The sequence below is a fragment of the Euprymna scolopes genome, chromosome 32 (assembly GCF_053919585.1).
Source record: "Euprymna scolopes isolate OS-2025 chromosome 32, ASM5391958v1, whole genome shotgun sequence".
Taxonomy (NCBI): domain Eukaryota; kingdom Metazoa; phylum Mollusca; class Cephalopoda; order Sepiida; family Sepiolidae; genus Euprymna; species Euprymna scolopes.
This window is the reverse complement of record NC_136513.1, coordinates 99,135,347-99,162,368: the sequence shown is the minus strand read 5'-3', so window position 1 is coordinate 99,162,368 and position 27,022 is coordinate 99,135,347. Positions and strand designations below refer to the sequence as shown.

At 31.1% G+C, this 27,022-nt stretch overlaps 1 protein-coding gene across 32 annotated transcripts in view; it reads right to left on the bottom strand.

Annotated features, from left to right (window-relative positions):
* The window catches only part of LOC145256522 (uncharacterized), a 104,461-nt gene that overhangs the window by 16,837 nt on the left and 60,602 nt on the right, over positions 1 to 27,022 (bottom strand). For 10 of the 32 annotated variants that reach the window (XM_080115518.1, XM_080115524.1, XM_080115528.1 and 7 more), the window contains 2 exons: positions 24,248 to 24,321; positions 16,078 to 16,199 (listed from right to left, as the gene is read on the bottom strand). In XM_080115518.1, the coding sequence (XP_079971644.1) occupies positions 16,078 to 16,199; positions 24,248 to 24,321 (196 nt within the window). Of the gene's footprint in view, positions 1 to 343; positions 418 to 16,077; positions 16,200 to 18,694; positions 18,810 to 24,247; positions 24,322 to 24,451; positions 24,920 to 24,940; positions 25,452 to 27,022 lie in introns of those variants that run through there. The other 22 variants (XM_080115517.1, XM_080115539.1, XM_080115542.1 and 19 more) reach the window with 13 other exon arrangements.

Genomic DNA, 27,022 nt, shown 5'->3' with positions numbered 1-27,022 from the left:
ATTATATTATATCATATTACATTTAGAACAGTTAATCTTTATTATTGTTGTATTATATTATTAATATATATATATATATATATATATATATATATATATATATTATTTAATATGACATTTTATATATTTATATTAAATTGGCTATTGTTCTCAGTATATGTATTATTATTATTATTATTATTATTATTATTATTATTATTATTATTATTTTCACAATGTATGATATTTATCACATGAGATACGAGGAACCTACAAGCATTTTTGGAACTCCAAAGAGAACTCTTGTTCTCATGAAAAGCTCATGAATCTGTACAGAATTATAAAATACGATGAGTAGACTCACTTTAAGTAACTTTATGAGTCTGAACTTGAATGGGCCTTCATTATTTGTTGGTCTGATAATTTCCCCGGTAAATACTGCAAAACGTTAAATGATATCACTGAAATTATGCATTTTCGTTCTGGAGAACACATAATGTAAGAAGATAAATATTATCGCTGGAAAGAAAACAGATGAATATTGACCTTAATCTCGAAAAGACTGTAGCTCAAATGAAAACAGTCAGCAGGTTGAGAATTCCACAAGGTTTCAGCTACTGGGAAGATGTTACTATAATAACAAGCAGTTTTCCAATGATGTAGTTAACAAACCAGCGAATTGATGAAGACTAATACAACAACGAATCATACAGCTTCAAATAAACAAAGCAGAGAATATATAATACGATTCAGAAGAATACTGCTATAATATATATTAGAGTATTTTCATTTTTTAGAATCTTTTCCTAATGTGTCTGTTCATTTTGCGGACCTTATCTTCGTAGTAGTAGTAGTAGTAGTAGTAGTAGTAGTAGTAGTAGTAGTAGTTGTTGTTGTTGTTGTTTCACCATATCCTTCTTCAGGTATTTTAAGCGACTGCATAGATGTAACTGTATCTCCAGTAATTACTACTTTTCATAATTGTTGGTGTCTCATTACGTTTTAAACAACTATTCCTGTTACCTGCCTTAAGTAGGAGTAAATCACTATCTTCAAACAAACAACAGAGACTCAACGCCTATATTTACTGCTCCATAGGCTCGAAGGACAATTTAGATTGAATTTTATTGTCTTATTAATCCAATTTCCTATTCTCATGTGATCGTCCATTATAGATTCCGTATAATATAAGAACACCAACAAAGAAAATTAAGAAAATCTAGAATGGATTTCACAGCGAGAACAGGGCCATTCATTAGAATCTCAGGAAGGTAATCGTCACATCTTGGATTTAAAACAACTATCTGATTCTTCATAGAATTAAAAATAATCTTAAAGATTTGCATCTTAATTAAACTCTCTGAAAATTAAATTATTTTGAATAAAACAATGCTGCCTACACAATTAACCACTAATTTTGATAAAAAAAGAATGAAAAGCACAATTACCCGGAAATTTAATCCAAAGTACATGTCAAAACAATCCATACAATAACTGTGAAGTCCATGTAAAGACCAAAAGAAAGTGTCGTGACACACCCTCTTTTTATTACACTGTCATATCATCTGAGTTACTACTTTACCGTAAAACAAAACCTACGAATGTCATACTGTACATTAATATACCTTCTCATTGGAAAAGGGTTCAGTTTCCCATATAATATTGCAGTAAGTCGGTTCCCCATTTTTGGAACAGTTTTACAGATTCCATTTTGACGTTGGCTCTTTAAGTAAACCTACTCTTCCATTATTATTTATTTATGTGCGAATTTTCACTTCCACTGCCGTCGTTATATTTTATTTAGTCTACCTGTTGGCCCTAAAAGGTTAAGATCAAAAATGTATATAAAAAAGTTAGTTTGAGATTATATTGTTTTTATTTTCTTGGGAATATATTTATTTTAGTGATGAGTGAAAAAAATAAAACCCAGGAAACCTCCAGAACACCACTGCGAGCACTAAATACAATTAAGAAGGCCCTTCCAAAAGAACTATTAAAACCAAGTTTTAACCAACCCTCCAGGTATGTAAAAACTGATAAAAATAAATCGTCAGAATCCACTGTAGCACAAGTTTAAAGCCGTAAATATCGTTATAAATATGACTATACGTATATATTATATATTTATATTTTAATCAGTTCTTTTAAACTCAACGTGGTAAAATTACAGTTATCTCAAAATATGTTAAAATATATAATTGAACTTGTGTGTACTTTGAATAGCAGCAGTGAATTTCAATGTGGCATTAACAGAAGGCAGCCTTGATATAGCGAAGCAGACGAATTTTTGGAAACCGGAAGTAACAAACAGGATTGACTGGTTAAACTCCCAAGCAAGCAAGTTGATCTGAGTTATATATATATATATATATATATATATATATATATATATATATATATACATATATATATATATATATATATACATATATATATATATATACAGGGTGTTCCAAAAGAAACAGTGCAGTAGGAATATGCTAATAACCCAAAGAAACAAAACTCAGGGAAACATACTATTTATTGCAAATACTCACAAATCCAATACCTTATCAACTAAAGTACGATTGAGGATTGACTCGTGCAGTAAGATATGATCTACAATAACTGTTGAAAGTGTGCGCCATTCACCTGCAGACATAAACGAGCGCGACGCTGCATGTTTTGAAAAACACACTCAAGTTCATCAGGTTTGATGTTTTGAATAACACTTGTTATTCTCTGCTTCAATTCATCCGTAGTTCGAGGATTGTCTGCATACACTGAGCCTTTCAATTTTCCCCAGAAATAAAAGTCAGGAGGTGTTAAATCCGGTGATCGAGGTGGTCACAAACCACGAGAGATCACACGATCTCTAAAGACATCACCAACTGCAGCCATACTGACACGAGCCGTATGTGCAGTTGCACCATCTTGCTGGAACCAGCCTTGTTGCTTTTCTTGCTCCGTCAGTTGATCAAAAAATGGCTCCAGGATGTTATGAATGTAACACTCAGATGTGATGGTGTTTTCAAAAAAGATAGGTCCAATTATACGCCGCCTTGACAAAGCACACCAAACACCAACTTTTTGATCGTTGAGTGGCTTCTGAAACAGAGCATGAGGATTTATTGTAGACCACACTCTAGAGTTCTGACTGTTCATGTACCCGGACAAATGGAACCATGCTTCATCACTGAAGAATGTATGGTTTAAAATGTTTTCACCTTTCTCTAGAATAACATTTTCAAACCACCGACAGAAGAGTACGCGTTTTTCTGAATCCTGAGGCTTCAGTTCATGAACAACATGCACTTTATATGGAAAGAATTTAAGTTGATGCACTGCTCGGTGAGTTGATGTTAGAGATATCCTAGTTTCTTGAGACAAACGCCTTAAAGACTTTCGTGGGATCCTCTGAAGTTTGTTGGTAACATTCTGTAATAATGTATCTGTAACGACTTTTGGGCGGCCACTTTTGGGTTTTTCTCGAACACTCCCAGTTTCTTGGAACTTATGCAACAAAGCGGAAACACAATTTCGATGCGGCAAACGTTCTGCACCAAATTTTTCTTGAAATGACACTTGCACTTCTTTTGTGAATTTGCCACCATCTCGGAAAACATTTTCAATAATAAATATCCTTTCTTGTAAGGTAAGCACCATTTTCAAAGGGTCCCTGAAACAAAAGAATATTTAATATAAGCGGACTATAGTTAAACATTTTATATATTTAAACACCATTCAAACATGATAATATATTTAAACATTTTCAACTACATTTAAACATTTTCAATGTATAAATATCATTTCTTGTATTCAGTGCACTGTTTCTTTTGGCACACAAATATCCTTTCTTGTGTTCAGTGCAGTGTTTGTTTTGGAACACCCTGTATATATATATATATATATATATATATATATATATATATATATATATATATATATATATATATATATATGTATATGTATATATAATAGCGTTTCTGTCACTGCTTCTTACCATACAATTCTGTTGGTCTGTTACGTTTAAAATTTAAGAGAATGTTTAATCTTTAATAGTATTTCCTTGCTCTGAGTAAGCCTCTTTTTAATGTGAGATTTGCTAGAGCAGCGACAATAATATTATAATACGAGTTTAGAGACTAGCGAAAATAAATAAAGTGTTTATTAACAACAAAAATACAAATCTGACGTTTTTATTTCAACCAGAATGTGACATTAAAAACTAATATAGCAGGAAAACGAAAATTCCATTCAAGCTAAAGCATGATACCAAAAAAAGAATGTAATATTTTAATTGAATCATGAAAAACATTCTAAAATATTATTATAACAGAAGCGTGACAGACTTCATGAATAATTTTCAAATATTTGGAAGACATACTATAAAGAAAAACAATTGAAGCTTGACAAAACAGCAAATAAATATTTTAAGCTAAAAATTCAAACTAAAAATCAAACGATATGTGACACAAATTAAATAATATTTCAAATAAAGTATTACATATCAAACCAAACAATATTCGAATCGAAGCTTTACAGATCAATAGAAAATATTATGCCGAGGGATTCTGGCAGGCAAATCAAATGCTATCGAAACTGAAGCAAATATGCTATTCAAGCAAATCGCTATATATAAAATATAAAACAAAAAAATATTATCAGCTTAAACAAATGAATAAATTATTATTACTGAAGAGTTACAGACTATTTAAATATAAACGTGACAAACAATGGAAATACTATTCAAATTAAAGAATTAAATATGAACATAAATAATCATGATAAAAAAAGACAAAATAACATTTAAATTAAAGTATGACACATGAGGAAAACTGCTATCCTTATTGAAGCGTTACTGATTAAGGAAAGTGCAACAAGTTAAGCATGCATTGTTCCATGTGAATGAGGCATAAAAATGACTAAGTTCAGCACCCCTCCTATTTAGTCCTGAATACAAAAGTAACATTTAAATTAAATTATGACATATGAAGAAAACACAATGAAACAATAACGTTGATAGCTAAACAAATGTACAATTACTCGTAAATTTAATCAAAAATATATGTCAAAACTATCCATACTATAACTGTGAAGGTCACGTAAACACCCCAAAAATGTCAAACCTCGTGGCACATCCTCTTTTTAATACACTGTAATATCTGAGTTACTATTTTACCGTAAAACAAAAACTACGAATGCCATACTGTACATTAATATAAGCATTGTTACATGTGAATGAGGTATAAAAATGACTAAGTTCAGCATTCCCCCCTATTTAGTCCCTAAAGTCCCCAGAGACGTCAAAACCTGGTGAAAATTAAACAACAGTGCAGTTTTAGACCTTAAAATATGTAATTTCGAGTTCTGCACCATGCAAAAAAAAACAAAAAACAAATGACTATATCCATCATCACCACCTATTTTGCCCCAAACGTCCCCAAGGGCTTAACATATTAAAATTTTCGTCGGCACCATTCTAAACTGCTAAATAGTCATGCACAGAAAAGTTTGGACCACTATATGAAAAAAGGTCCTAAAAATGAAGTGTTTTATTAGCGAAGTATAGACACACAAAATTATATAGAAATCAGTTAGTTACAACTTTTCAGAGAGTTTTATAAAAGTTCAAGGCATCAATATTTTTAATACGTACAAAAGTGTAAAGTTTAGCCATTTTAACCCGAAAGGCATCCCGAGGAGGGCAATAACAGTTTTCTCAGAAATTCCCTCACTATTTTTATTCATATCATTTTTATGTGTGTGCGAAATTTCCAAAAAAATTCCAATTTGTAGTTATTGAGAAAAGTTCGGACAGACAAACGGACAAAGATGAATATACAGGCCCACCCTCCTTTTGTCGTTAGAACTAATAAAAAAAAACTTTCCCAGTATGGACTAAAACGCATCTGATGTTTCGCTGATTGCAACTTACCCAATTGGCTAGCGCAGAAATGTTCCTGTAAATATACTCGTTTACAACTCGAACAGAAAACTCCCATAACGAACGTTTGGAGGAAGAGAAATCTGCAGAGGATGCCAGTTAACATTTTGTCATTGATCTATAGGTTTTCCTTTGCGTTGGTTGTGATGATTTATAATTTTCCTTCAATAAACTTTTTCCCGTCCAATATATTATTATTTTATTATATAAGGAAGTATTATAGTTTTTTTCTTAAAATCGAAATGCTGGGCTGAATTCAGTCTTTTTATTATATAGTGTGAACAATGTTGGTTTCGTTGTTTTAAATATGTACACTTTTTGTGAGTTGAATTTTAACTACAATATTTTAGCAGTTTCTGATATATGCAGAGCTGGAGCAGATGGCGATCAAGAAATTCTCGATCATGAGAATTTCATCAAATAAGACATGAAAGTGAACTGAATATTTAATTTAAATAATTTTTTTATATTTATAAATTTCACGATTCTTATATTTAAACTACAATGAATGATTAATGTCGTGATCGAATGCCTTTTTTCGACGTTTCAATGATTCATATTTAAAAAAATCTCACGATTCTTACCTGATGTATGAAGTAAAATATATGATCAGCTTTCTTAGATTGTAATTTTTGGTAAAGTTTTATTGAATAGAAATATTTTTTTGAGGGGGGTCTTTGCTTTTCGTTTTTTTTTTTTTCTTGTCAGCGATCTCTGAAAACTCCCTCTGAAAGATTCATTAACATCCAGACGAATACAAGACAAATTCATTATTTTGCATTGTATTTTTGTGAAACTTCAAAGGTCGGTTCATTGCTCCTAAAACTGGAAAACACAGAACACAACATTTTTGTCGTATTTTATCTTGTAATTTCTTAGATTCATTGTTATTTAATTTTTGTTATATTTTCATCTGACTAATGTAGTCTTTATACCTATACGACTTTGTAGTAGCCGCCTTTTTACATCTCTGTGAGGCTTTGGTTTCGAAATGCCAAACTCTATAGGTGTTTTTTAAACTCATTCTTTTGTTTTTCCTTCTTAGAGCTTTTTATTCATATAGGTTTCACTTATATATATATATATATATATATATATATATATATATATATATATGAATGGAAATGTATAAAAAAAGATTACGAGAAGTATAAAAGCTTATAACTTTTCTTTATTCGTTTTCTATTGGTGATGTGCAGGAATACAAAATAATATTATGGAAAAAATTTAAAAAACATTTTTTACAGGTACATAATTTTCGACCGATCCTTCAGTCTTCATCGGTGTAATATACACAAACATATATATGTACATATATATATATATATATATATATATATATATATATAGAGAGAGAGAGAGAGAGAGTGAGAGAGAGAGAGAGAGAAAGAGAGCGGGTGAGAGAAAGAAAGAGAGAGAGACTGCAAGAAAGATGAGCGGAGCGAGTAGAAAAAAACAAATAATTTGTGGGATAGGAAGGAAAGAGTTTTCAGAGAGAATTTATTTTATCTTTAATTATTTGGAAAATTCGCGCAAGTGCGTGTATCTGTACAATCATATAAATACTACTTTGTCTATGTGTGTGTCAGTTTGTTTCCCTAAGATTCCGAAACGGCTGACCAGATTTTCTTTACATTTTACGGAACTTTAATGTATAAATCTGGGAGTGATCTTAATTAAGTTTTGTCTCAAAATACCCTTAATGTTTGCTGCTTATCGATAATTGAAACCATTATTTAAATGTATCTACTATCGTTAAAGACATTTTTCTATGTCGTCTGTTAGCAACAATGATAGAACAACGGGCCTTGAAAATTCTGCACGTAAATTTCTTAATTTTTTCAATATCATAAAACTTGAAAATTTACGTGCTATTTTTGTTGTTTCGTTTATGCATGATGTGGTGTATAAGTTCAAACTCCACATGTAAATTTCCTAATGTTTCTATTACGTTAAGCCAGGAAAAAAATTAAACAAGAAACTGTAAGTTCTCTAGAGTGCAATATAAAATAACATGTATTTTGGACTAAGTTACCGCAGGGAGGCATGTGAAGCTTCTCCTCTGTGATTTCCACGGATTTCGATGGCAATAAAAATATATGAGTGTAGAATATTCGTTAATCATCATTCGGACATGTCTGGTCTCCCTGCTAGCAAATAATTTGTAAAATATACGATGACTCCAAGATAGATGCAAACATTGGTGAGAAGTGAGAGAGAATGGAATCTGTAAATATTTGTTGAATAATAGATTGTTGCCGCAATTGTGTGGTCGTCGTATTTTGAAGCCTCTTGAATGTATGTACTGTACAAATTTCTGAAATATGGGTCCTCCTTACTAAGTGCGCTCTCCGCTTTTATTCGATACTTCCCAGTTTTTCTAATAATAGACGTACCTTTTAGCAATGAACTATTGTGCGAATATCTTCATAGCGGTTGTGCAAAGGCTCGAATGTTTTTGTCGTTCTCAAGCTCAAATGTTTACATTAATTCCAAAGCAATTTAAAGGATTTACAATAAGTCTTCCAGTTGCTATTGCACTAGTTTAGTTTTCTGAACTAGAGTTTAAAAATTCTAGTTGATTTTTTATGTAAGTCCATATTTTTTTTTTAGCTGCCTTTGCTCTTATTTATGTTGGTGATCCAAGTGTTTAAAGCATTTAAATGACTATTTTTTTAAATCGCCATTACTTAGATAATAAAAAATATCTCAGATGTTGTACAATATCTGTATATTAAAATAAAGTAACCGCAAAATCTCCTCTCTGGACAATGCCTCCCAGCTAATGATTAAAAAGTATTCCTTTCCAAAATATGCCATCACAAGGAGACATGCTATTTCGCCCGCCGTAAATTTCAATTAATGCATGGGTCATTATAGTCGTGTGTGTGTGTGTGTGTGTGTGTGTGTGTGCATGCGTGTGATCCAAATAACTTTAATAGTAACTTTGTCTGTGTAAAGGAGCTACTCTTCATTATCTCTTTCTCACTGCGGGTATTTCCTTTCGTTAATTGTTCTCTTTATAGTTCGTGCATTCGTGTGTTTTGTGCGTGTGTTCGGAAAATGCGATAACATTTCTTCTTATTATCATCATCATCAATCCACTTATGTATTGTTTTTTTTTTCTTTTTAACACAATTTTATTGTGTCGGTGTTTTTTTTTATTATAATTTAATTTTTTTAGCAAGTTACTGTTGTATTTTTATATATACTATCCAAGACTGTGTCCACACCCCCTGCGAAATTTGTAACGTATGCGGGCATACACACACATACATATGTAGATACTTATGAGAAGGCGGAAAGAAGTTACACCTCAGATTTAATAAATAAATCATGTCCTAATAACTGGATTTTAACTGTATATCAAAAATATAACAGTCCGTCTTCTGCATACGTCCCCAGAACATATGTAAGTACAGAATTGTCACCAAAGCTTCCCCCCCCCAAAAAAATATAATAACGTTATATTTTAGCAGGTTGTCTAAATACAACTGATTGCGAACTTATATAATACCACGGTAAAATTATAGAATTAAATGCTAAACATTCACACCAAAACTAATTGACCAACTTCGGGGCTCAGGTGCAAAGAGGTGGAAGTACTTCATAAAATTTAGGATAGTATCTACCATATTATCCAATTGCTTCGTTTCCAAATAAACACTTTTTGTTTACTTATATAGCCCCTGACAACGACGAATAGCCTTGCTATTATAGTATAAAACAAGGAACAACACAACAAAAAATGACAGCAATTCTACTGCTTTGAAAACCCGTTTTTGTGAGAAAATACGCGCCATTTACTTTAATGTAAATTTAAAATTATTTTATACTTTAAATTTATTTTGGTGCTCGCCGATTCTATCTTCTTGTTTTCTTTTTTATAAAGGATATGCATGAGAATCAGAAGTATTTGTCTAACGCAAAGCAACAAAACATTTTGGCTAAAACGTCAAGCAGAGGTTGGCTTGTCACAAGTTGAGTCGAGTAGAGTTCGTTGTTCACAACATTAGATACACGTCGACGCCTTTTATAATGTTTCGGGCTCACGCAATTTGTAAATACTACACGAGTGCTAGAGATGTACACGTGACCAGAGACTTTAAAAGACAACATCCACAATCTTGTGCCGCTTTTCCTTTTTTTTCTTTTCCGATTTTTTCGTTAGAAGTGTGCGCAGGGAGAAATGAAAAATTATCCTTCAGACGGAAGCAAATAATGCCTGACATTTTTTTTCAATGCTAAAGGTTTCTTTTTTTTCTATTAAGTGAGAAGTTTCATTTTAAAAGTAAACAACTCGTCCCGGTAAATTTGATAAGAGAATTATTTTATACCAAAACATTCTTAAAAAAATTAGCTTTGCTCTTGACTTGAATAGTTTGTTTTGTGAACAAGCAGTGTTTTCGTAAGCAATCGTTCTACATGTTGGCTATCGTTTTTTGGAAAGACTTTAAATAATTTTAAACATATTCCGTAGTTGTCAGATTGCTAGTTTCTCAGTGGTTTTGGCATATGAAATCGATACTATGATATTGTCCTTTGTTTTATAGTACTGGAAGTGTAAGATGTAAGTTTAGTTCTTACGACAAAAAGTGTTACAACTTTATTTGTTACAATAATAAAAGTTTAAAGATGAACAACTTATCATGAAAACATACATAATTGAATCAAATATTTATTAGCAAAGAAATGTTACTCGAGTGGAGGTTGCTTCAATGATTTTTACTATTTTACTTATTGATAATGGCGGCATATTCACATTGGCAAATAGCATTGAACATAAGCAACTGGGATAATAAATTAATAGATAAATCGAAAAAAATAATAGGTTGAGATTCATAGCCATCCATGTCTTTGCACTTCTTTAATGAATGAATACAGGTGAAATTAAGAGAGTAAGTGTTGATGAGCGACAAAATTTAAAATTAATGTCATTATATTTATCTCAATCCGTCAAATTTATATAAACCGATTTTACAGAACAAAGACAGGAAACCGGATGTTTCATCTGGCAAACAGATGAGACAGGAGAAGACATTAACATTCAATCAAAATCAACAATTGAATAAATAATATATTGTATATTCATTACAAATATAACATAAAAAGTCACACTCGTTCTTGCTAAGACACGTGAACATACAGCTATAATTTTACGCATTCAAATTAGTAGCTGCCAGAGTTGTACGCTCGCGCGAGTAACAAATCTAATTCTATCCGACCGATTATGCCACTCTCAATGTTTTGTTGACTTATAATATTTGCGGGTGAATATCCTGGTATATCTTAGCGGTGTCCATGTAAAAAGCCGTTTTTAACATGAGTAGGTATAGGTGTTTTATTTTCCCGAAAGCCGTTCTTAACATCAGATGTTCATGGGGTGGGCAACAACACCAATCGTAATTTAATTTTTTACTAGAAAGGAAGTTTCCATCGGGCAACGCCGGTTAACGAAGCCTACTAGTGTTTAATAAACGTATGTGTAGCATCGGTAATATAACTGTATATCTATATATCTATAAAAGTGAACGTGTCTGTCTGTCTGTCTGTGTGTCTGTGTGTATGTCTGTCTGTGTACATTTCCCTACGCAATAACTCTGTCAATTTTTAGTCTATAGACTCGAAATTTGAAATACCGGGTACTGAGATTTGGGAAAATCGATGTGACGGGTGTCAGACAGAAATTTGGCTGTTAAGGGGTCAAATTTTAACGATTTGACCTTTAAGAACTCTACCAAACTCCTCCGACAATTTTGGGTCTAGACACTTGAAATTTTAGATATAGGTTCCTTGAACCTGGATCTAACTTAATAAAGTGATTTGAGCCCGAAACTATAAATGTTAAGGGGTCATAATAGGGGTCAAAGTTTTAAAAAATTAACCATTTTTTTTGTTTTTTTTGCTTTTTCTTGCACAGCATACACCTCCAAACACCCGAGCAACGCCGGGCACCCCTGCTAGTTTTATATACTTGTGTGTATATAAAGTGCTCATTAAAATAACATGGAATGTTCATACCTTACGAACTGCGTATATATATATGTATATATATACGCATATATATGTATTTATATATATATGTATATATATATATATGTGCGTGTGTGTGTGTGTGTGTGTGTGTGTGTGTAATTCCACAGTCCACAAACATGATACTACATTTTAAATACGGTTCTTTAGCTACGAAGCAATAAACATCGCTGTACACTTGCCACACAAGAAAAGGCAGGAAAGCCTTCGTGCATATGTCTTTTTCTTACCAGTTGTTTATTTTTCATGAAGCTCTGTAATCGTAGACAATTCTTCAAGAGGAAATCTATAACAACACGTTATGTTTTTGTACGGCTATAGTCATTATCTGGGAGTCATTAAAGTGTATTTTTACAGTTTTTCCTGTTGTGACTAATAGAATACTAGCGTGGACTTCCCCGTCCGTTCTCTGGAACAAATTACATACAAGCAACTTAAAACAAATCACATGTAGTTAAGGTGAGCTAACCCTTGTTTTCTTAAATAACAAATAACTGCACTATTTTATACTGCATAAACTGATTATGTTTAGATATTTTTCCTGAGTTTAAATTCCTTACTAAACCTTCCAATACGACATCAGAAATTGTTTTCTCTATTGAATATTTATTTACAATAAAAATGCTTTACAAAGTTTTCGTCGTTGGCACAGCAGGATAACATAATACGAGACAACCACATAAGTAATCGCTGGCGATGAAGTGATTACATTTTGGGATCTACTTGCTACTAAGTGATAAACAATACAGTACCAGGTTTTGTTCCTCGCTCAATAGAGCTAAATCGAGGAAAATACGATTAAAATAAATCATGTATATGGCGGAGGTAGGAAGCAAAAAAACGAAAAATAAATGGGGGAAAAATTACATAGAGACTAAATAAAGTCCTAGAATATTCGAGGACTTTATTTAGTCTCTATGTAATTTTCCCCCGTTTGTTCTTTTTTCCTCCCCCAGCCATATTCATGACATTTTTAAAAATCGTATTTTCCTCAATTTAGCTCTGTGGAGAGAGGAACGAGACATGGTTAGCTACCCTTCATTTTCATTCTTTTTAATCATTACGTTCATTGGTCTGTATTTAGCCAATATATATATATATATATATATATATATATATATATATATATATATATATATATATATATATATAAGAAAATCATATCATACTTATATTCCAGGATGATTTTTGCGTGCATAAAACCTTCTCCAATGAGTATTAATGTCAGTACATATTTTTTCATATCTGTTTTTTTATGCAGATATACACAGTAATAATTAAGTCTACAGTATGCCAGGACCACGATCCAAAATGACGGAAAAACAAAAAAAGTCTTCTGTGATTTTTCATTCTTTGCAACATTACATTGTCAGTCTCTTTTCTATTGAATGGAAAAACTTCCTACTTTTCTGAAGCGTATATACACGAAAAGCGTCAGTATCGATATAATGATAACCGTTTGTTTCTGCCTAAAAACGGCTTTGTAAAAAATGTATCGAAATGTATAAATGCTAGAGCATCTTTTGAGCATGAAAAAGAAATACTTGAATGTTAAAATGCAATTATACATTCATTTTTTTATATGTTGTTATATTTATCTTATATTGAGTTCTTAAACAGAATATATTGCTTTAATAACACACACACACGCACACACACATATATAAATATATACATATATAATTATATATATATATGTCTATATATAATTATATATATATATAATTATATATAAATATATATATATATAATTATATGCTGGTGAAAATGAGAAATAGTAACAAAAGCAAAGGTTATTTTTTAATTAAGTTTTATTTAAGATGGTTGATTTATGGAAACAGAGGGGAAGAGAGAAATACGGAAGATGAGCTTATTAGGGGGAAAAGAAATCTTTACATTTCCAAAAGAAATTTGATGTTAACCAGGTGCACTTTCCGCCGACTTTTTGAATGGTGGCATATCTATATTCGCAAAACATTATATATTCATCGGGGCTTATTTCGTCCTGCAAATATAAATTATATATATATATATATATATATATATATATATATATATATATATATATATATATATATATATATACATTGAATTCTATAAATTAAAAATGTTGTTTTTTATTCAACAAGGAATATAGAATTCTAATGTTTTTTTTTATTATACCTGTATTTTAAACAAACGTCTCATGTTACCAGGAAATTATTTTGTCAACATAAAATTTATAAGTCGTCATTAATTTTATTATTTAGTACATATATTAAAAAAGTAAACGCTGTTACGACAGCCTAAAAAACTGAAGAATTTAACAGATGTTCCAAAGAAAAATACGTAAATGTTAAATATACAATCAATTTAAATTCGAAAGTAAGCATATGAAACAATCAATGACACGAAAAGCGTCTAATTATTTTTCTGATGAAATTGTTAAATTACTGAACAATTTCTCATTATATAAATATATGAATAAATTTATACTAATTAAAAAAATTTTGAATATAGAATCATTTAAATCTATAATTAAGCATATGAAATATCCATAAAACACTAAAAGGTCGTTGATAATTTTACATTGATTTTTAATAACTGAACAATATCTTATACAATTAAAAAAATCTGTGAATAAATCAACACTAATAAAAAAAACATGTAATAATATATGAATAAATCAACACTAATTTAAAATAAATAATAAATCTATGAATAAAACAACACTAATTTAAAAAAAAAATAAAATTAAAAAAAACGGACGGGTTAGGAAAAAATGTAGAATAACGTAGAACAATTTCTTATGTAGTTATATTACTTACACCTGGTTTTAAGTTCTGCTTAAAAAAGTGAAAAGGAAGGAAAATATAACGTAAGACTGTTAACTGTTAATAAAAACTTGAAATTGAGTTTGATGCGAGCAAACGGGGGGGGATAAATTAAACCATGTCACAACACGTATGAGCATTAGACTCAAACATATTTTGTGACTTTTTTCAGCTAATTACTAACTTGTATTATAACAATTACTGTTGGCAGCATTTCGACACCGAAGCAATCAATGTTTATGGTTACTTTACTTTTCACTTTATTTCATCGAACCTGAGTTTCATTTGATTTTACCTATAGATTTCTAACTTATAAAGATTTTTAATCTGACGGCTCTCATAACTTTCAGTTTTTGAATTAAAAAAATAATTTAATTTATTTTTTTAATTGAAACATTATTTACATTATGTTTATTTGAAGGGCGTGTAATCTTTGTTCTTTTCCAAATAATATTAATATTGAAATATATTTTAATATAATATTATTTATAAACTAACGACCATTTTATAAACTTAGATATAATGTGATATTTGTATTTTTATTTTCAATATCATTTTGTATAATATCATTATCATGAAATATAGCTCAGCTCTAATTATGTTCTAGTTAAATAAAATTGACAACATTTCAGTTATCTAAAATTATCATTCTCAATGTAATTTACTGTAATCAACATTATAATACTTCTAAATCTCGGTTTGAGACATTATAATAAAAAGCAATAATTTTTTATCATACAAGTTGTTGAACGGTAATTGCAAGCAAATTTCAAACACGAAAGCGGCATCTTGACGCAAATATTCTAAGTAAAAAGTTTTAATTAACCTTAAAACAAGAGCGAACCATTTGATTCGATCAGCTAAGAATAATAAAATGCATTCTACTATAAACGTAGACACGTTCTATTTTTAAAACAAATTTAAACTACTTAATAAATGTAAAGTGGCAAAGTGAAATAGAATTACAGCAAAGTATGAACGCAGCTCAAATTATTACTTTCCAGTTTTTTCAGTCATCCTCATAGTACACACACACACCCATAGATATATACACCCGCATATATATATATATATATATATATATATATATATATATTTATAAATAGTGTTGGAATGATAATCAATTGTATCTTAAATTCAATTTCTTCCTGCGTAAGATTTAAGATATAATTACCCGAATTACAAGTCATAGAATATATATCGCATCATTATATACTAAACATCTTGGGAATATATATATATATATATATATATATATATATATACATATATCTACATATATATATATATATATATATATATATACAGATACACGGTGGTACTTACAACACAATCACAACCGGATTCGTAAAAGTAATGCAGAGCATATTCCATATATGGCGTTACATATTTAGCCCCGACAAATGGTAGACACGCGTCAGCATAAACAGTTCCATTTCTAATCTTACCTGAAAAAAAAAAAAAACATTTTTAAAAGTGGGAAATATTTAAAGCAAATCGTTTAAAAATAGTAAATCCTGTAAAATAGACGCTAAGAATGCTGTGCATGCTATACATTTTCAGGTTGGATTTTTATGCACCTACAAACGTTAAAATACACACAATTAATCAATTAATACGCATGGGTCTTTTACTCGTGAAGTACAATGTTGTCAGTAACTAATAAAGACTAAATTTTACAATCACAGAGACGGATTCAACTTAATTTCTTTTATCTCAAAAAGATCAATGCTATAGGTAGAAGGAAAACCACTCACGAGAAAGTGTTACCAAGCTTAAATGTTTTTGAAATAAGAAAACGCTTTATTCCAATGAGGTATCCAAACAACGAATTGATGAAGACAAAGACGAATAAACACAGGTGTCAACCGCACTGGAAATAAAGCAGAGATCAGAAAAGCTTGTCCGATAAATAATCTAGTTCCTCATTATAAATGATGAGGGGAGATTCTGTCACGATTTTTCTATTATTTATAACCTAACTAGGATTGTTCAAGCACCCATCCGTGTGCATTTTACTGATAGTCAGGATGCAAGTCGTTTAGACCTTTTTCTCAAAACTTGCTCTGAGCTATATTCATCATCTGTTCTCTCTCCGCTAGGATCTTCCGATCTTTCGGTTGTATCAGTTAAGATAACAATGGAATGTTATGTCTTCAGACGAACCATTCCATCATACAATATGTCGATTATTTATAGCTGGTTAGAATAAATGTCAGTTTTACATCAAACCCACTTCTGCGTCACGGAATGGTTAATTGTACGTAAATATTGCTTCGTATCTTTAAAAAATTACAGGAAAAACCTTACAACCAGCCAATAGAAGCTGTAGCTGTTTTTAGCAAAAGTGTAATACATAACGTGGGAGAGTTGTATTCTCGATGTGTTAAGACCATCAGTCTTGGTAAATAACGGACTTTTAGGAAAAACAATCGTCTGCTGAAACCACTTTCAATAATTTACCCTACTCTTTATCTATGCATTAACCTAAGAGTAAACTCCATGAACAAAGTTTTTTTACTTAGAACTGCACGCGTATGAAACTTTGTTCCGTTTTCTTGCTTTCCAGCTGACTTATTTGCCCGTTTTCAAGTCCAACGTAAACACGTTATTGATGACCCATTCCCTTAAGAAATCCAATTTATTAAATTTCCACTAGTAACGATAACTAAGATGTTGTCCTATTGCCTACTGTACACTCATTAATCATTATCTTCGAGTGAACTCCGAGCTTGATAAATGGTGGAAGTGATTTTCCTCGATGAATTGCAAAATATAAGTAGAATAGTCATTCTAAGACGTTTTACCTTATAACGTTTAATATGACTTAAATACAGGATGTTTAAAATTAACTCGTCATATTAAGCTACTGTTTTGATATTTTTAAATTTCAGTAAAATAAGTTGGCATGTGAATAGAAAAGAATCGATCTTCTACGGCGTAAAACAACGAAAAATAGTATTGAACCTATCATCTTAAACATTATTTTTTGTTTGTTTTTGTGTAATTTGTTGACTCATGAGCTGCCTTTAATAAGTTTCCTGATAATTTTGTGCATCTATTAAAAATGGACGTAGACATTTCAAAATGCAATATGTTTTTGCTATACATCTTATGAGATGACTGACCAATTCTTATGATTTAAGCTTCAAATAAACAACTATAGCAGGAATTAGAATCTACCTTAATAAATCCTAATTGGTACAGCCGGTTAATTTTAAAAATTCAGTATGGATGTAAGAAGACTTTAGACGAACGATATGCAATAAAATTCTGTTTTAACTCGGAAAAATGTATCAAAAAGATATAGATCGGTTCAGAGTTCTTTAGGATCATTTTGAATGAATCATGCATCAGTTTGGAGTGCAATAAAAATATTCAAGGAAGCTGGGGAGTCTGTGAAGGATGATGAGAGGTGTGGGAGTAGTATGGAAATCAGAAATTAAGAGTTGATTGGCCAAATACAGAATTTCATGAATAAGAACTACCGTGTGTCTATAGAGACAATGAGTTCATTGTTTGATGTCAGTGTGGGAAGTGTACCCACAATTATCTGCAAGGAACTGAAAATGCGGACGATTTACCTGAAATTTGTTCCAGTGGTGCTTCACTCTTGCTACAGGCTATTTAACAGAGATGGGTATTAAGACAGTTCCTCACCCTTCCTTTAATCAAGATCCTGCTTGCCGTAAAACCATAGAAGCTGTTTTAATGAGAAAATTGCGGAGATAAAAGCAGTTGTGACGAACAGCATTTACACGTACACACGAGAAGTTCTCAGAGCAGTTCAAGTGCGTGACAGCCGGAGGGGATCACTGGACTAGAGTTTTATGTATGTCCTATCAAATATATTGCCCAATGCAAAAAGTCTGGAAACTTATTAAAGACACCTTGCAGTTAAATCATTTTGAAGTTAAAATAAAAGATTGTGTTTTATATTCACCGAAAACGAAGTAATCATCTCCACGAGAGAATACTTTAAGCCTCAATTTAGAGTCGAAATCCTCTTTTACGTTAATTGTATTACTGCCATAGATGTTCAGCGATAATTTGTTTCCCTGGAAAATAAACACATTAAAAAAAATTTAAACGACGCTGTGTTTTAAGGGGACTCGTATTTCATTAAAAATCGTATAGAGGAATACAACCGGGGAAGCAGGAAACAGAGAGAGAAGCTCACAGTTTATTTTTTCTGAGGGGAAAAACTATTAGACTAAATAGCTCTCCGACACAAATTATTCAGATAGGGAATGGGTAATTTAAACAAGATATGTTGGAGACAATTCATGGGTGACATTTTCAGTGAATATTACATTATACGTGTAGAATTAAATGTGATCATCAAACTAATAAAATCCGCAAAAGGTTTTTAAATATGTTTTAAAATTGGCGTTTAAGGTTTGAGACAAAGAATAGAATATTATTAGTTAATAACCAAGTAAATTCTTTATGTTGGACATGAACAAAATCAGAATAGATAATTTAAAAGCAGTCAATTATACTGTTGGGAATAAAACGCATCCATTATACAAATTATATTTCATTAATTTTAATATGTTCATATAGATATGAAAAGGTAGAATTATTTCTAGGAAATATGTACTCTTTGATATTTGAAATATACGATAAAAATAGGGTTACTGGTGTGTGTCTATTGGTTCGGTAATGTCACTGTGCCTACGTACGAGTGAGTTGATATATCAGCAGATCCTCAGTCCGACATAGGGATGAAAGAGATCCAAAAGACATGGCGGTGAAAAAAACTCCAAAGTGCCGAAGATCAGTCGTGGTTCGCGGCTCAGCTATTTTACTCAGGAAGCATTCCATATATATGAAGTCGATTTACCTTTTTTAACAACACATAAGTAGAATGATAATAGGTTGCATGCTATGCACGTCAAGATCTGATTTATATTTTTATTAATAATAGTGTCTTCAGCAAGAGGCATGTTATTAAACTAATTTAGTAAATTGATATTTGAATACGAAAATATATTAGAAATAAATGAAAAATTAACTAGCTATATATGGTCACATACATACACCCACTCATATATATATATATATATATATATATACATATATATACATACATACATATATATATATAATGTATTAATAGTATTTAGATACTGATAGACGAAATTTGGAATTTGGAAGTTAGAAGTAAGTTGCGTTTATTATACAAGGAATGAGGTGTCATGTTCTTATCTGTCCTTAATAGTGAAGCTTACTATGAATATATGTGTTCATTATTTCATATCGATATTTCGCTCTGAATTTGATATGGTTTTACGTTAGTGATCTCAGTATAGAATTGCTATATGCAGGTTTTATTTGCCTCTTGCATTTAGGCGTCTTAGATTTATACATAGGTAAAAGCTCTTAAACATGGTATATCGTATGCAGAATATTATGTATGTTCAATGACACATACCCGCCAGTTTAATAAGGGCAATTTGCCAGGTTTCAGAGGATAATGTAGTAAATGTGTAATTAATTGTTTACACAGTCATGGGCTGAAGTCTATGTGTTTCATGTATACCTATACGGATAGCTGTTGTATTTTTATCACTAAAGTATACCAGCCACAGAAAGCAAATGCTTGGTAGAATATCGGATCCGAATCAACAAAAGCAAAATTGTGCTGAAGCCAAGTAAAGTGTTTCCAACCAAATTTGCCAGATTCCTGTAGGTCCTAGAAGCTTGAAAAATTCTAGCATTTTTTTCAGAAATTAAAAGGTTGTTGAACTTATCTTCCTTCCACAATTATAAAATGAGTAATTGTAAACATATGCATTGGGTGAAGACAGGTTCTTTCACTTTAAAGCAGTCTACAATAAAAAAAAGAGTTAAGTAACTAAGTGGAAATAAATGTTGTTTACAAAGAGGAAAAATACATGAAAGTAAAGAAGGGAGTGACGCTTGCCCTTTTTCTGTTGTTCTTGGCCTTCGGGCTGGAATCAAAGTGTAGTATCTGTAGATGATGCACTTAAGATAATTTGTACGAGTCAATGGAGGGGAAACCCTATATACTGGGACAATTATTATGTTTTGGTCACAACTATAGTGCGCCCTTTTTACCCTACTTTAAGGGGAGCTGGTTTTCCCCCACATTAAAAAACGGCATTGTGCCTAATTTGCTTTGGTGGGAAAGCAAACAGATACAGTAAATACAGTAAAGAAGGGAATTACTATTAAAAGGAGTGAATGCCCTTGAAGATAAATTAAGAAAATAATAAATTATAAGGACTATTAAAAGAAATAGACGAGAGGACGCGAATATAAATCATGTTCCCTCGCAGGAGAGGACGAAAATAAAAAGCCAAATCGTATCATTGTGCAACGAAATAGAAGGAAGTAATATTTTAGCTTATTGGAACAAACGTCACAACAAAGGGGTGTGAGACGATGATAAGTTTTTTATAGGAAAGTGGGCGCCACACGTTTAAATTTAATACAATATTTTAATATTAGAAAACGCGGGTGAACTTAATAACAATATTTATATTCGTTGTTTGAATTCATGTCTCTCTCCTATCTCTCTATCTCTCTCACACTCTCTTTCTATCTTACTCATTTTTCGTCGCTACGAAAGAAGAATTGGTCCAGACTTTGGAATATGACTTCTTCGCGACTAATAACTTTCGAGTCAATATATTACCTGATATTAATGCATAAAATATGTATTATAAAAATGAAAATGTTTTGCAATCAACGTAAATTTGCAGAGCCATCGTCCTATTACACAGGATTAAATATCTAGTTAGAATTAATAACACCGATATATCTAACAAACGAATAGTTTAGAAGAAGATTATTGACCTCGTGATTGAAGCAAATGTGCGTATGTTTAAACCCCCGGAATATCGTCATCTTTTTCCCAGAACGTAACACCCATTAAAGAAACAATCTCCCCTGTCCGAGAAAACTAAGTGACACGGCTCGTCCAATAATCGTAACAAGAACTATAATAAAAAAATAATTGATCTCGGACTGAAATGGACATGGTTAAATTGGTGATAAATAGAGAGTTATCGCTGTAAAACTTACACATATTGCTCATTATTATACCGTCTATATTTCTGCCATTATGCCATTTTGAATTTTAGAAATATAATCACTAAAACTCACACATACGCACATTAAAATTCCATTAATTTAGGAACATTCTGTCAGAAATCTTCTATTTGTTAATTAGTAAAATTATTATTTATAATAAAAATATCCATATCAATTTGAATTTAAACTTATACATAATAAATTCTTATTACTGGAATAATTAAATTAATTATTAAATAAATTATAATTCTTTGTATTTCTTACAAGTATAATATGTTAGTTGAACTTTATGATTTCGATATATAAGCGAAAAATATTAAAAATTAAGCAGAACAAAAACATAAATATATATTTTAAAACTATTGCAATATACAATATTATATATATGCATTCTATTTATCGATAGTCGAAATTAAGTTATAATCATCAAATGAATGTTTAATTATAATTTCCATGTGTTATTAAACATATGATAATTGATTTGACCATAATATCAAATTATAAATTATTATTATTATTATTATTATTATTATTATTATTATTAACTCCCTATGAATATTCACACAGACCATCATCAAAGATTCACACAAGCCATCATCAAAGATTGTTCTTTGAGAACAACTTGCGGTGTTCCCTAAAGTCTGAGTGACAAGTTTGCCCAGTGCTTTCCACCTCTTTCCATAACCTTTGCAAAATCTGTTGCGTTATCACGACAGCCGTTTACCATTGATTTCTCATATGCAGCGACTATTTTGTCTTCACTGGAACTTGGTTGGCAATAAGCCTTCTCAAGGCCCCAGTCTTCTTTGCACCGCTTCAGTGGAGGTATGGCTAGTGTTTTCTCTTCTTGGTCTTCCCCTCCTCCTTGAATCTTATTATTTGGCGTGGTGCCTGTGTATGGTGACAGTCAAAGAAAAAAGGTGTGGACGTTTTTTTTTTCATTCATACAGTTTCACTTTTCATGATGTTATGTGATGTTAGTTTGTGTTTTGCATCTGTAGCCGTTTCTCTGTTCATTTTGTGTGTAGTTTATGTGTCGTGTTCGTCTCCACATTGAAAATATTTCCTTAGTATTTCTTTAGTTTCCATTATTGAAATTCATTGTATTTTCTCCGCCATCTCTCTGATTCCAATCCCTACCATTCTTTTTTCAAAGTGTTGTGGTATCGTTCCCGTTGCTCCTACTATTAGTGGTGTTATTTTCACTTTCGTCATTCTCCAGATGCCTTTGATCTCTCGGGCCATTTCCATGTATGTGCTGCTTTTCTCATTCTTCTTGGTTTTCACTCTTGTTTGCCGGCACGGCAAAATCTACCATCTTTTTACATTTTGTTGACTATTATGCCATCCGGCCTTCTTGCTTGGATGGGGTTATCTATAGGATCTTGTGACTTTTATTTTCCATTACTGCTGCTCATTTGTGTTTGTGCCATTTGTCTGTCTGTTCAAAATTTATTTGTCTGCATATGCGCCGCCTTCACCACTTGAGCTTGTCTATTTTTATATTGTTTTGAGCTAGTTTGCGGCATTCACTTATAAACACACACACAGATATATGGGGATGACTATATATATATATATATATATATATATATATATATATATATATATATATAAGGTACTCTTGCATAATCTGACACGAATTTTCGTGAATTCCCGGCAATCATCGGTTTCAGCCGAATGTTATTAAAATGTTGAAACGCTAACTCGACTTTTTATTCGATTTATTTAAATTTTTTTCTGTTATGTTTTTAGTCATTTTTAAGGTTATATAATGGGGGAACCGTGACTTTTTATTTTCTGATTAGTTACTTATTTATTATATATTTATTATCATTATTATTTTAATTGGATTTTCGGGTGTTTGATTAACCAAACAAAAGCGCTATCTAAATAGAAGCAGATGCCATTCGAATTGGAAGGAGCGACTAATCCAACCAAAAAAGAAAACCTGAAAACAATTATATTTTCAAACTCGCTAAACAGAAAAACGACAGGCAGAAAAAAATATTAAATACTACAATAAACATGTTTTCAGTTTTCAAGGCGTTTTTGTTGTTGTTATTTTTTATTATTTGCATTTGTATTTTTTCCAGTGTGTTTTGAGGGTTTTTTTCATTAGTCTGTCAGCGTCTGTTATGATGCTCGGACGACACCTATAATTGCCCGTCTCGCCTGATTTAGGGTCAACGGGAATTTCCGAGAAGTTGGCTCAAATTATGCAAGAGTACCATATATATATAAATATAAAAATTGAAACTTAAAATTATTTTTTTACTTCTGTTATTCCTTCCACAAAATAAAATCCATATATGCCCGACTTGCTCTGTTTGTGATTTGAACGTAAGATAGTTTTTCAGGAAAAAAATTAGATTGAACTTGTTAACATTGAAGGTTATATCAGAGTTTATTATAAAACGTAGCACATACTTACCTTGTATATAGTTCTTAATAACATACGTTGTCGACCTGTTTCTTTTAGTGGCCTCATAATTTCTGCTCTTAATACTGAAAAAAAGTAATAGATAAAATGTATTGCATGATATATTAGGATAGCAATTACAATTGCCGACTCCTACAATTTTCTGCGATTCTCGTCAATTTTGATTCGGAATGTCAAGAACGTATGAACGCTTACTTCTTTTTGAATTGAATAGTGAAACAGGCTAGTTTTCTGACTAGAAAAAGACTACGGAATAAAAATGGATTTACTTGTAGCCATATCGGAATTTCCCTTGTTCTACTTTTTCTGTAATCCTCATATCCATAATGTTTTTACAAAGCGAGAAAAGCTTCCATTTTCTGAGTCTAAAATTTTTCTTGATAAAATTATAGTTTGCTATTTTTTTTTACATGGCTGTAATATTTTGTTGTTAATAATTTGTTCACATCGACTTTCATGAAATTCACGTCCAGATGGTTTTCTCTGTTGCGTAACAAACATTAGATTTGTAGAAATTGATGCTAATATTTAAGAGTTATGGTTGTCTGAAAATCTGTACCTCTAATTTATCCATATTACAATTTTAAGCGAGGCAGTCCTATAAAAATACTATTACAAATAAAAGCAAGGCAGACAACAAACGAAGTAAAAAATTTATAGACATAATTAGTTTAGTTTACTTACCTATGTTGCTCATGCAGTATTGTGTCTGTATATGGTTATTTATACATTTTTCACATACTACTTTTATTAATAATAATTTAAGCATTAACAATCTCCAAGCCACTTTAATAAACATTGAGTCAACAAAATATACGCAATGTTTAATAAAACTGGTTATTATTCTGAAAATATATATTTTCTTAATAAGGCAACACGAAACAAGGCGACATCTGTTCAGTTTTATTTTTCTAGATGAGCTTAGCTTATAAACTCGATGTGTATATAATATATGCAAGAAAGGTCGAAATAAATCAATTTAAACTATATCTTATTCATAAGACGAGTGGAAAAATTGCTGATTTGTAAATGAATATAAATATGAATGGGACGTGAGTAAATTTTTTAAATACATCAAGTGTTTAATATTTATGTTTGTCTCAACTTTTTATGATGCTATAATGGAAAAATTATGATTAATTAATGTAAGCGTCAAGATTTGAAGACACTTCTTAAATGTGAACCATATTACAGTATGAGTTTCTATACCATTTATTACTCTTTTTCACTTTATTCTTCTCTAATTCTCTAAAATAGTCTCCCTTTCTCTTCTTGTCTCATCTGTCTCTCTCTTTCTCTTTCTCTCTCTCTCTCTCTCTCTCTCTCTCTCTATATATATATATATATATATATATATATATATATATAGTAGCCTGGGTGTTTGGAGGAGTGTGTTGAAAAAGAAACGGTAGTAGGCTCAACCCGTACTGCGACGGAGGAAAATAACGTTAGCCAATCGAAAAGAGGAGGGACTTTCGAAAATATCGGCGAAAAAAGCGACCCATTCCTGTAGAAAAGTTCCTGGTTGAGGGTGAAGAAATTAATGCTTTTAGTCAATTTTTTTTATACTTGTCGTCCGAAACAGCGATCTTTCAAATGATACCGGTCGCGTGAAACTCCGTCGCCTCTGCCGAAAGTTTTAGGCAGACGTACATACAAACATACATTAAACAGACATATGATATTTATATTATACTAGCCTGGATGCCTTGCGTTGCCTGGGTATAAGGAGGTGTGTGCTGAGCAAAAAAAAAAAAAAGTGGTAGTAGGCAGGCGACCGCGAAAACGAAAAGAACGGGAACAAATAAACGTGACGTCTTTGCTGTTGTTATTATAATAATTATGATAATTATTTTGTTATTGTTATTGTTATTTGATGTATTAATGTTTCTGTCTGTTGTTTTACAAATGGTAAGTTTATTTCCAATTTAATCCTTGTTTTAATAAATTTTTGATTGATTTGAAGTTTCAAAATACTAATTGCTCATTCAATATAGTGTTTCCTCTCTTAACGTTGGCGATAGTTCACTTTCCTTGAATTCTCAGTTCGTAAATGCTGTTCAGTGTCTTCTTATTTTTACGAGCACTTCTGTTGTCGAAAACTGTTTTTAAAGTTCATTCATACGTAGAATTTGTACTAATTGGCGTACTCTTGACAAATATATATGGCTGGCAAACGATGTTTTTTGTAAGCCATTTCTTTGTAGCAGACATTTTTCTCGTTATTAATGTTTTTACTTTTATTTCAATTAACGTAATTTCTCATTTGTGTTATGTTTGGTCAATGTATTTTTAAAAACATTATTTTTTTTTCTTTTCATTGTTTTCATTATTTAATATTTCATTCTTATGTGCTTTAATTATCATCTCTATGTTTACACAGGAACAACAGAGCAATTTTAAGTTGTTTTTATTTCGGATTTTTGTAATGAGCATTATTCAGAAAAATATACTTATACAGAATTATTCTATTAGATTTCAGATTTTTTGCCGCGCTTGTTTTTACCATTATGTTATTAGGCGGCGTATTTCAAATTGTATTTAATTTTCACTAGTGTATAATAGTTTTGTATATATCAGTATATTGTATATATTTTAATGGAACTCGCTAAGGATAAGGCATGGAACCACTTGCTGGTAGGAGACTGACACTAGAAACATCATATTTGTAAAAGAAAGGTTGCGGTAAATGAGAAAGATTCTGAAATTTATAAATATTCAAGTGATACACAAATTCACGAGACTAAATATGAAAACACTACTCCA